A 12,877-nucleotide genomic window follows, 5' to 3' on the forward strand; every position below is an offset into this window, starting at 1 on the left:
GATTTACACCCTCGGAAACCCTGTACAGGGTCGCTATGGGTCGGAACCGACTCGACGGCACTTAACAACAACAACAACAACAATATGTATGAAGTATGGGAGACGAAGTCTGGCCTTCCTGACTTTGAAGGAGCATTCTGGTTGCACTTCTTCCAAACACAGGTTTGTTTTGGAATGTCCGTGGTACTTTCAGTGTTCTCCTCCAACACCATAACAAATGCATCAATTCTTCTACGGTTTTCCTTATTCATTGTCCAACTTTCACATGCATATGAAGTTACTGAAAATACCATGTTTTGGGTCAGGCGCAACTTAATCCTCAAACTGACATTTTTGTTTTTCAACACTTTAAAGAGGCCTTGTGCAGTAGATTTGCTTAATGTAATACATCATTTGATTTCTCTATGACAGTCTCTAACCTTCCAAATGAAAGAACCACCATTCCAGTCAAAGAATAGACGTCAACCAGTGGGGTTTCAGAGACAGACAAATGGGGCCTGGGAGCTGACTGACTGGTTCACCTATTATAGATGGCAACAACACACTTGCAGCAGTCACAAAAGATCAAGGGACTTCCACCAGAAGAGAGTTCTGCCTGCCACTCCTGAGGGTGCTAGTTCGCCACCAGATGGAGCAACTCCCTCACAGGTTTCACAATCATTGGGGATCACTAAACAGATGAAGGAGTTTTCCCAGCAGTAATGCCTTTCTCACATCTCTCCTACCAGGAGTGTTCCAGGCTCTCAGTACAGAGAACAAGGACTTTATTCATCTCAACATAAACGAGGTATGTCCAAGTCAACCTTCTTTTCAAGTGTCTACATAGGGCAGGCATAGAGTAGACACTTCATGATTTTTGCCAAATGCATGGATTTTATGGAAGACTCATTTCTAGCTGTAGGGTTTATAGACAATTATGATGATAGCTAATGCTTCCAAGGTGCTATACATTTAGTAATCATTGCCAGACTCCTAGGAGTCTTTATTGTCCCCATTTTACAGAGGAGGAACCTGAGGCATGATGGTGGTGGTGTACCGTGGAGTTGATTCTGACTCACAGTATCCCTGTATAGGGTTTCTGAGGCTGCAAATCTTTATGGGAGCAGAAAGCCTCATCTTTCTCCCATGGAACAGCTGGTAGTTTCGAAATGCTGACCTTGAGGTTAGCAGCCTGACTCATAAACACTATGCTCATTGTTATTGTTAAGTACCATCAAGTTGATTCCGACCCATAGCAACCCTGTATAGGGTTTCTGAGGAGCAGCTGTTGAGCTTGAGCCTCTGACCTTGCAGTTCAAATGGCTTTGCTGTCTGGTGCATTAACCCACAGCACCACACCAGGACTCCAGAGCTCATTGTTGTTGTTGTTGTTAGGTGCCATTGAGTCGACTCATAGCAACCCTATGTACAACAGAATGAAACACTGCCCAGTCCTGGGCCAACCTCACAGTTGTTGCCAGGCTTGAGCTCATTGATGATGCCACTTTGCCAATCCATCTCGCTGTGGGTCTCCCTCTTTTTCTCTGACCCTCCACCTTACCAAACATGATCTCCTTCTCCAGAGACTGCTCACTCCTGACAAATGTCCAAAGTATGAGAGATGAAGTTTGGCCATCATGGCCTCCAAGGAGCACTCTGGCTGCACTTCTTCAAACACAGATCTGTTGGTTCTTTTGGCAGCCTGTGGCACTTTCAATATTCTCCTCCAACACCATAATCCAAAAGCATCAATTCTTCTAGGGTCTTCCTTATTCACTGTCAAGCTTTCGCATGCATATGAGGTTATTGAAAATACCATAGCTTGGGTCAGGCGCACCTTCGTCCTCAAGCTGGTATCTTTGCTCTTCAACACTTTAAAAAGGTCTTGTACAGCAGATTTGCAATACATCATTTGATTTCCTGATTGCTGCTTCCATGAGTGTTGATGGTTGATCCAAGAAGAATGAAGTCCTTGACAACTTCTGTCTTTTCTCTGTTGATAAGAATGTTTATTGGTCCAGTGGTGAGGATTTTTGTTTTCTTTACATTGAGATGCAATCCATACCAAAGGCTCTCTTTGATCTTCATCAGTAAATATTTTAGTCTTCTTCACTTTCAGCAAGCAAGGTTGTATCATCTGCATATCACAGGTTGTTGTGAGTCTTCCTCCAATCCTGATGTCACATTTTTATTCATATAACCCAGCTTCTCGGATAATTTGCTCAACATACGGGTTGAATAAGTATGGTAAAAGAATACAGCCTTGTTGCACACCTTTCCTAATTTTAAAACATTCAGTGTTCCCATGTTCTGTTCAGACAACTGCCTCTTGGTCCAGGTACAGATTCCTCATGAGCACAATTAAGTGTTCTGGAATACTCATACTTCGCAATGTTGTCCAGAGCTTGTCATGCACACAATTGAAAGCCTTTGTGTAGTCAATAAAGCACAGGTAAATATCTTTCTGATATTCTCTGCTTTCAGCCAAGATCCATCAAACATCAGCAATGATAGCCCTCGTTCCACATCCTCTTCTGAATCCAGCTTAAACCTCTGGAAGTTCTCTGTCAATGTATGCTTGCAAACTTTGCTGTGTTACCTTTAGTAAAACTTTACTCTCATGGGCTATGAAAGATATTATCCGATGATTTCCACATTCCCTTAGGTCACCTCTCTTTGGAATGGCCACAGATACGGATCTCTTCCAATCAGTTGGCCAGATAGTTGTCTTCCAAATTTCTTGGCATAGATGAGTGAGTGCCTCCAGTGCTGCCTCACTTTTCTTGAAAGATTTCCATTTTTATTCCATCAATTCCTGGAGCATTGTTCTTTGCCAATTCCTTCAATGCACCTTGGATGGCTTCCTTCGATATCATTGGCTCTTGATCATATGCTACCTCTTGAAATGGTTGAACATCAACAATTTCCTTTTGGTCTAGTGACTCTGTGTATTCCTTCCATCTTCTCTTGATGCTTTCTGCATCATTCAGTAATTTGCCCAGAGAATCCTTCAATAACAAAAGTCGAGGCTTGAATATTTACTTCAGCATCCCCCAGCTTGAGAAATACCAAGTGTGTTCTTCCTTTTTGGTTTTCTAACTCCAGATCTTTGCACATTTTGTTGTAAAAAGGTTCTTATCCTGTCCCTTTATAGTTAACACTCTTGCACAGTAGGCAAAACGTTTAAATCCTCTCTACTATTCCCTTCACTTGAGTCCTGGTGTGGCACTGTGGGTTAATGCGCTGGACTGCAAAGCCGTTTGAACTGCAAGGTCAGCGGTTCAGGCTCACAGCCACTTCTCGGAAACCCTATGCAGTCACTATGGGTCAGAACCGACCCGATGGCACTTAACAACAACAATCCCTTCACCAGTAGTCCTGGTGCTATAGGATAATGTGCTGGACTGCAGGGTCAGTTTAAGCTGCAAGGTCGGCAGTTCAAACCCACTAGCCACTCCTCAGAAACCCTATACAGGGCCGCTATGAGTCGGAACTGATTCAAAGGCATTTGATAACAACAACAACATCCTTTCCCCTTAAACTGTGAGTTAGCCTCAACTTTGCCTACATGTTAGAGTCAGCTGGGAAGATTTGTAAATATCAATTAAGTCAGAATCTCTTTGGGTGGGGACCAGTATGATTCATGTTTTAAATTCTCTGGTGATTCTCACAGGCAACCAGGTCTGAAAGCCACTGTTTTAGCTCCCATCCTCCTCTCAACCTAGCAAACAACCCCACCCTGTCTACTGCCTAAATTGGTCTCTTCTGAAGTTACTATGGTAAATGGGTCTTTGTGTATTTCCCACCTGAAGTATTCCCCTAGCCTTGGCATATGACATACCTGAAGAAGCGGGGTAGAATCCCTGAGTGGTACAGTTAACGCCTTCTGCTATGAACTGAGAGGCTGACAGCTTAAATTCAATTAAAGGCACCTCAGTAAAAAGGTTTGACAATCTACTTGTGAAAAAGTAGTCACTGAAAACCCTACGGACTATCAGCTCGACTCTTGATACACATGGGGCTCTGTGTGTTGGAATTAACTTGATGGCAACTGGGTGGATTTGTTTGTTGGTTTGTAAGGAGGGAGGTCATAGAAGAGACCAAAAACGCATCCCATTCAATCACTCAATCTTGTTCTTTCCCCGAGTGTCCGGAGAGTGATAGGAAGGCTAATGGGGAGGAGAGGAGGCAGAGGTTGGAATGACTCTTGTCATCGTACCTAGAGCTTTGAGGCTTTAATATCCATAAGCACAGAGATGTCTTTCCAAGACTAGCTTTATTACACATTTTGCCACGATTCCCATGTAAAGATAGCCCAAGACTGAACCTACTGCCTTTTCCTGCAGCCCCTCCACTGTCCTTAAGGTGAGGGGCCCCTCATAAAAGAGGAAAGGAGCTTTATACTGCCCTGCCCAAGGTTCCACATAGAGGCCATACTGCTTCAACAAAAAGAAGTCACATTTTAACATCTGTGCTTGACTTGACATACTCAGAAAGGATACAGGAATTTAATTGATCTATTTATCAGGATCCTGGTATGGTGCTGTAGATTAATGCACCAGATTGCAAAGTCATTTGAACTGCAAGGTTGGTGGTTCAGGTGGACCAGCTGCTCCTCGGAAACTCTACACAGGGTCACTATGGGTCGGAACCGACTCGACGGCACTTAATAACAACAACAACATCTACCAGAAAAGTACAGTGGCTCTGTACAATAAACACTAAACTGTACCCCACAAGATGTATAGTTCAAGCCCACCAGCTGCTTCCATAAGATTTACAGCCTCAGAAACTCTATACAGGGTCACTATAGGTCAGAACTGACTCAACTACACTAATCAACAACAAACATCTATTTATCTACTTAACTATCAATATATTTAAAGATTCTTGTTCAGGCAGATGTCCAGCTTGGCTGCAATGATCAGATTGCAGAATTCCCTCCGGTGACGTGAACAAAATGGAGTCCTTCGCGAGGCTGGCAGGGAAGTGGAGAGGAAACCCCCCTCCCTGTATCTTATATCATCCTCTCTTTTTATTTTCAGTTCATCAACCTAACCATGAACATTTGATGATGCAGCCCAGCCATGAATTTCAGAGCTTCTCCAGGTTTACAGCCATCGTGCCCAGAGACCTTTTCCCTCCCCTTCCTCATACCCCGATCTTGGAAGAATGAAATATCTTCGTTCTTGGTCCTGTGATTTTGTACTATGTCTTTGTAAAATCACTGATCTGCAATAGCTGATGTTACCACAGGCCTTCTATCCACGTGCAGGCAACTCTATTATTGTTTCTCTCTGCCTCTAGTTTCCCACCTCCACCTACTAAACATTATTCAGAGCTCTCCTGCACAGAATCCTGGTTTTAGGATACCTTCAACCTCTGTAGTTAAACATCCTTTACAGAGTAATGTTTTTATGAATGTCGCCAAAGATGAAAGGCCAAAGTGTTTTCTCTTATAACTAAGAATTCTGTTATGCTTACTCACCAGAGAATTCTGGATGCTTACTGACATGGGTGGAGCAACAGGAAAATCCTGACTTCCTCCTTCAGGAGCTGATAACGAATTAATTCTCTACCCAGGCTTTAGGTCAGAAAACCCAAATGCAATATTGTTCTTCTCTGGAAGTCCAAATTCTGGTCAGATTTGATCTCATTTGTCTCTTCTTTGGTGAGGGAGAAGAGACGAGAAGGCTCACTAAGATCCCCCTGACACTGAATAGGGAAAATTCTTGGAATTGAAATAATAGGAAGTATCATGAGAAGATGGAGCTCTGCTAGGGTAGTGGTTACGAATTGGACTACAAACCGCAAGGTCCTGGTATGGTGCTGTGAGTTAATGCGCCAGACTGTAAAGCCTTTTGAACTGCAAGGTTGGCAGTTCAAGCTCACCAGCTGCTCCTCAGAAACCCTATACAGGGTCACTATGGGTCAGAACTGACTCGATGGCACTTCACAACAACAGCAATGAGAAGATATTGCTTCAATGAGCACTGTTATTGTTGTCCTTAAGTGCCGTCTAGTCAGTTCTGAAGTAAAGTAAAAGGCTTCCAAGGAGTAGCTGGTGGGTTTGAACTGCCAACCTTGCAATTAGCAGTCCACTGCTTATCCTACAATACCACACCTAGACTCCACTATAAGTGCTCAATCTCAGGTTTAAGAAATGAATATGCTTGTGGCATATGAGGTGGGAGATGGGGAGAGCGGAGAAGCGAGGGGAGTTGGGTTGGGATGAAGATCAAGTTAAAAGTGGCACTAGATCAAAACTCTGTACTCATAGGCAAAGATGCCAGGGAAAAGTGGTCTCATTTAGCATGCAAACCTTCCATGGGCTCTCCCAGCAGTGGGTGCAGAACAAGAGCACTCTCAGGGAGAGTGCACCGGACAATCACACACCATCTGTTCTGCTTGGTCCTGTGACTACTAGATTATTTGTGAGATGTTGTAAGCACCACCCTGCTCATCAGCAAACTTGAAGGCAAGTCCACACAATGGACACACTGATGTCTTTCCACTAACTCTTTCCCAGAGCTTGAAAGGAGTAGAATGATGTTTATGAAATGAGCATCCTCTCTCTTTTTCTACACAGCTGTGTGTTCCTAGAAAACTCAATAACCACTAACCTCTGAGACTTAGTTTCTTCAACTCTAACAGAGTTGATAATTCCTGCCTTGCAGAGAACTTGTAAAGGATAAAGGAAATGGTGTGTAGAAAGCAGCTAACACAGTACCTGAAACACAGGTGGGTGCTCAACACAACTTAGGCCCTCTCCTTTTTCTCATTCCCCCAAGAACCAGTGGTTTCTTAAACTCTGCTAAGCGCTTTCTGTTTGCCTCTGTTCTTCATTGTAAGAAGGTAATTAGCATAGAATCATCAATTTTGAACTCTGAAGGGGACTCTGTAACCTATTTTATGATCATTAAACCAGAACAACAACAAAAAGTGAGTGTGTAAAAGTATGGGACTTCTTTTTCTTTCTGAATTATATGGCTTGATACTGACACTCAGCCGCCAAGAAAGATGCTTCTCATACATCAGTTCAATTGAATACAATTAGAGTGATTACATAACCTGAAGTTTTTTTTTAGTGCAAAAGGGATAATAGTTATTATACCAAAAGACTGACAGTTCTAAAGATAAGCTAGAACTGTCCTTGGGAAATTGGGATTTGTGATTCCCTAATTATATTCATTATTACTTGTGTAATAACATACACAGGTCTTGCCACCTAAAAATATCCATTCTCTGCTATTTAGTGGAAAATACTAGAAATGAGCTATCCAGCTACTGGCAAATGTATTGTTTGGCACCAAAATTACAGATAACACAGAGGTACACTTTAACATCAGTGGATACAAAGAGAAACACTTCAAAGGATCAAAAGAAAAATTACTCACCATTTACAGGAAACAACAAAATTAGCAGCTGACTTCTCATCAGAAAGAGTGGAATGACATTAAAAGCACTGTAGAAAAACTTACAATCAACAGTTCTTGTTGTTGTTGTTGTTAGATGCCATCGAGTCGGTACCGACTCATAGCAACCCTACGTACAACAGAACAAAACACTGTCCGGTCCTGGGTCAACCTCACAATTGTTGCCACGCCCATTTATGCTGCCACTTTGCTAATCCATCTCATTGGGGGGGTCTTCCTCTTTTCCTCTGACCCTCCACCTTACCAAATAGGATATCCATCTCCAGTGACTGTTCCCTCCTGACAATATGTCCAAAGTATGAGAGATGAAGTTTGGCCATCCTGACCTCCAAGGAGCACTCTGGCTGCACTTCTTCCAACATAGATCTGTTGGTTCTTTTGGCAGCCTGTGGCACTTTCAATATTCTCCTCCAACACCATAACTCAAAAGCATCAATTCTTCTATAGTCTTCCTTATTCACTGTCCAACTTTTGCATGCATATGAGGTTATTGAAAATACCATGGCTTGGGTCAAGCAAACCTTAGTCCTCAAGCTGACATGTTTGCTCTTCAACACTTTAAGACGTAAGAAGGTCTTGTGCAGCAGATTTGCTTAGTGCAATACATCATTTGATTTCCTGACTACTGCTTCCATGAGTATGTCAACAATTGATCTGAGCAAAATGAAGTCTTTGACAACTTCAATCTTTTCTCCAATTATATGGATGGTATTTATTGGTCCAGTGGTAAGGATTTTTGTTTTCTTTATACAGAGGTGCAACCCACACCAAAGGTTGTAGTCTTTGATCTTCATCAGTAAGTATTTTAAGTCCTCTTGGCTTTCAGCAAGTAAGGTTAATTCATTTGCATATCACAGGTTGTTAGCAAGCCTTACTCCAAGCCTGATGCCATGTTTTTCTTCATATAATCTTGCTTCTCGGATTATCTGCTCAGCATACAGGTTGAATAAGTAAAGTGAAAGAATATAGCCCTGCACACACCTTTCCTAATTTTACGCCATTTGGTGTTGCCTTGTTCTGTCTGACAACTGCCACTTGGTCCATGTGCAAGTTCCTCATGAGCACAATTAAGTGTTCTGGAATACTCATAACTCATACGTCACAATGTTGTCCACAGCTTGTCATGACCACACAATCAAAAGCCTTTTTGTAGTCAATAAAGCACAAGTAAACATCTTTCAGCCAAGATCCATCTGATGTCAGCAATGATATCCCTCGTCCACAGCCTCTTCTGAATACGGCTTGAACTTCTGGAAGTTCTCTGTCAATGTATGCTTGCAGATGTTTCTATATTACCTTTAGTAAAACTTTACTCCCATGGGATATCAAAGGCATTGTCCAATGATTTCTGCATGCTGTTGGGTCACCTCTCTTTGGAATGGGCACAAATAAGGATCTGTTCCTATCAGTTGGCCAGGTAGTTGTCTTTCAAAATTCTTGGTATAGATGAGTGAGTGCCTCTAGTGCAGCTTCACTTTGTTGAAAGATTTCAATTTGTATTCCATCAATTCCCAGTGCCTTGTTCTTTGCCAATTACTTCAGTGCACCTTGGACTTCTCTTGATCATATACTACCTCTTGAAATGGTTGAACATGGACCATTTCTTTTTGGTACAGTGACTCTGTATATTCCTTCCATCTTCTTTTGATGCTTTTGATGCTTTCTTCATCATTCAGTATTTTGCCCATGGTGGTGTGTCGTGGAGTCAGTCATAGTAACCCTGGATAGGGTTTCTGAGGCTGTACATCTTTACAGGAGCTGAAAGTGTCATCTTTCTCCTGTGGGACAGCTGGTAGTTTCAAACTGCAGACTTTGAGATTAGCAGCCACACTTGTAACTACCATACTACCACAGCTCTTTATTTTGCCCTTAAATACCACAAGTCGAGATTTGAATTTTTTCTTCAGTTTCCCCAGCTTGAGAAATGCTGAGCGTGTTCTTCCCTTTTGGTTTTCTAACTCCAGGTCTTTGCACATTTTGTTATAATATTTGACTTTGTCTTCTCGAGCTGACCTTTGAAATTTTCTATTCAGCTTTTGTATCTCCTCACTTCTTCCATTTGCTTTAGCATCTCTATTCTGGAAGGCAAGTTTCAGAGTCTCTTCGGGCATCCATTTTGGTGTTTTCCTTCTCTCTTGTTTTCTCAATGACCTTTTGCTTTCTTCCTGTATGAGGTTCTTGATGTCATCCCACAACTCTTCTTGTCCTCAGTCTTTAGTGTCTAATGCCTCGAATGTGTTCTTTTGATGCTATCTAAATTCAGGTGGGATATCGTCAAGGTCACATTTTGGCTCTTGTGGACTTGTTTTCGTTTTCTTCAGCTTCAGTCTCAATTTGCATATGAGCAATTGATGGTCTGTTCCACAGTCTGCTCCTAGCCTTGTTTTGGCTGATGATGTGGAGCTTTTCCACCATCTTTATCCACAGATTGTAGTTAATTTGATTTCTGTGAATTCCATCTGGAGACACCCACATGTATAGCCATTTCTTATGCTGTTTTAAAAAGGTATTTGCAATGAAGAATTCTTGCAGAATTCTATCATACGGTCTTCAGCATCATATCTATCACCAAGACCATATTTTCCAACTACTGATCCTTCCTCTTTATGTCCAATCTTTGCATTCCACTCGCCGGTAATCATCAATACATCTTGATTGCATGTTTGATCAATTTCAGATTGAAGAAATGGGTAGGATTCATCAATTTCATCATCATTGGCTTCAGAGATTGGTGCATAACTTTGAATAATAGTGGTATTAACTGGTCTTCCTTGTAGGTCTAAGGATATTATCCTATCACAGACAGCATTGTACCTTATGATTGCTCTTATATGTTCTATTTAATGATGAATGTGATGCCATTCCTCTTCAATTTGTCACTCCCTGCACAGTAAACCATGTGATTGTCAGATTCAAAATGGCCAATACCAGTCCATTTCTGCTCACTAATGCCTAAGATATCAATGTTTATGCGCTCCATTTCATTTTTGAAAATTTCCAATTTTCCTAGACTCATACCTTGTACATTCCATGTTGTGATTATTAATGGATTTTTACAGCTGTTTCTCTTCATTTTGTGTGTGTCCCATCAGCAAATGAAGGTCCTGAGGGCTTTCCTCCATTCACGACATCATGGTCAACTGTACTTTGAGGAAGCAGGTCTTCCCCAGTCACATTTTGAGTGCCTTCCAACCTGAGGGGCTCATTTCTGGCACTATATCTGACAATATTCTGGTGCTCTTCATCATGTTTCAATATCCAATAATCTGGTGCTGTCAGTGTTCTGCTGCTATTCATAAGGTTTTCAGTGACTGTGGTGGTGGTGGTGATAATATGCCATAGAGTCGGTTCTGACTTATAGCGACTTATAGGGTTTCCAAAGCTGTAAATCTTTATGGGAGCAGAAAGCCTCATCTTTCTCCTGCAAAGCGCCTGGTAGTTTCAAACTGCTGACCTTGCAGTTAGCAGCCTGACTCATAACCACTACTCTACCAGAGCTCCTTTTTCAGTGACTAAATATTCAGAAGTAGTTCATCTCTCCTTCTTCCTAGTCTGGCTTTGTCTAGAAGCTCATCTGAAACCTGTACACCATGGTTAACCATGCTGGTGTTTAAAATACTGATGGCATAGCTTCCAGAATCACAGCAACACACAAGCCGCCACAGTACGACAAACTGACAGATGAGTGGTAGAACCTTATGAATAGCAGCTGCATATTGTCAGATATATTGCCAGAAGATGAGCCCCTAAGGTACTAAAGAAATGACTGGAGAAGAGTTGCCTTCTCAAAGTAGAGCTGATCATGATGACATGAATAGAATAAAACATTCAAGATCTTCAATTGCTGAGGGGCCATAACTCAAAATGTGGAGAAACAGCTGCAAACATCCATTAGTGATCTGAACATGGAATGTATGAAGTATGAATCTAGAAAAATTGGAAGTTGTTGAAAATCAAATGGAACACATAAAGATCGATATCCTGATTGAAATACCTGTTGTTGTTGTTGTTGTTAAGTACCGTGGAGTCAGCTTTGACTCATAGTGACCCTACACAGTGTTTCCAAGGCTGTAAATCTTTACGGGAGCAGACCGCCTCATCTTTCTCCCGTGGAACCACTGGTAGTTTCGAACTGCCAACCTTGAGGTTAGTAGCCCGATTCGCAACCACTACGCTACCAGAGCTCCTTGATTGAAATACCTAAAAGGGGTTTTAGAACTTCCCCCAGTGAAATACGCTTCTTATGGAGCCTTTGTAGTGTATAGGACCTTAACTGGAATCCTGAGCCCCATCTAGAACCTTCTGAGGTGGGACATTCCCACTTGAAAGCACATGCAGACCAGCCGGGAGTGGCTAGAAGAACGATACTTCTTGAAAGAAAGACCATCAGGAAAAATCCAAAACAAAAATGGCAGTCTGATTGACTACTACAAGAACAAGCAAGTTGTTCACTGGGGAGCCATCAAGTCAAGTAATCTAGTCCCTTCAGGACAAAACTTCCTCCAAGACTGAAACTCAAAGGGAACACATGAGCAAGGCATGTAAGCTTGCTGGAGACCACGTTGGTCTATTGGTGAGTGGAAGGAAGGAAAGGCAGCAATGATGATATGGGTTGAGTTTGACCACATTCCATAGACTCCTGTCGACCAGGAGATGAGAGAGAGAAGACGAAGGGCTGTTTGGTTCAAAGTGTAGTGAGACCTGAGGACACGTAAGCCTATATGGACAAGGACCTAGCCATGGAGAAGTAAAGCCAAGAGTGAAGTATCCAGCTGATATGAAGTGAGGGGAGATGCACAAGAATGCCCAAACTTAACAGATAGTACCCATTTGACCTAGCTTCAAAAACTTGATGATCAGTACTTGAATAGAGGAAGATAAAGACATTTGATAAAGGAAACAAGTATAAACTGCTACAATTTGATGAACTTGACCAATACATATGGTAGTTCAAAATACCAGCCGCAAGGGAAGGAGTCTTCACATCAAGGATCCAACATGTCCTCTCTTTACTCAGGGTTGATGGGGACAGGCAACTTAGATATTGGTTACCTATAATGGGGCAGCTGTAAAGGCATGAAGTGACTGGCTTACAAGTTTTCAAGAGGGAGTTTAGTTTCAGAGTGATGCTTATCTGTGCTTTAGTGACTATGCAAAGGCTCTCGACTATGTGCATCATGACCAACTGTGGATAACATTGCAAAAAATGGGAATTCCAGAACACTTAATTGTGTTCATGAGGAACCTACACAAAGACCAAGAGACAGGTTTTCGAACAGAACAAGGGGATACTGAATGGTTTAAAATCAGCAAAGGTGTGTACCACAGTTGTACTCTTTGATCATACTTACAAAATCTGTATACTGAGAAAAATATCTGAAAAGCTGGATTATATGAAGAACAAAAAAACTCTTTAGAATTCCTGTGAATAAATAAGCAAAAATCTACTATACATTATTTAT

At 41.9% G+C, this 12,877-nt stretch overlaps 1 protein-coding gene across 1 annotated transcript in view; it reads left to right on the plus strand.

Annotated features, from left to right (window-relative positions):
- The window catches only part of CAPN9 (calpain 9), a 102,303-nt gene that overhangs the window by 66,962 nt on the left and 22,464 nt on the right, over positions 1-12,877 (plus strand). Inside the window, exon 19 of the mRNA XM_006874172.1 lies at positions 729-787. Within this exon, the coding sequence (XP_006874234.1) occupies positions 729-787 (59 nt within the window). The remainder of the gene's footprint in view (positions 1-728; positions 788-12,877) is intronic.

Source organism: Chrysochloris asiatica, unplaced genomic scaffold (genome assembly GCF_000296735.1).
Source record: "Chrysochloris asiatica unplaced genomic scaffold, ChrAsi1.0 scaffold00265, whole genome shotgun sequence".
Classification (NCBI taxonomy): Eukaryota; Metazoa; Chordata; class Mammalia; order Afrosoricida; family Chrysochloridae; genus Chrysochloris; species Chrysochloris asiatica.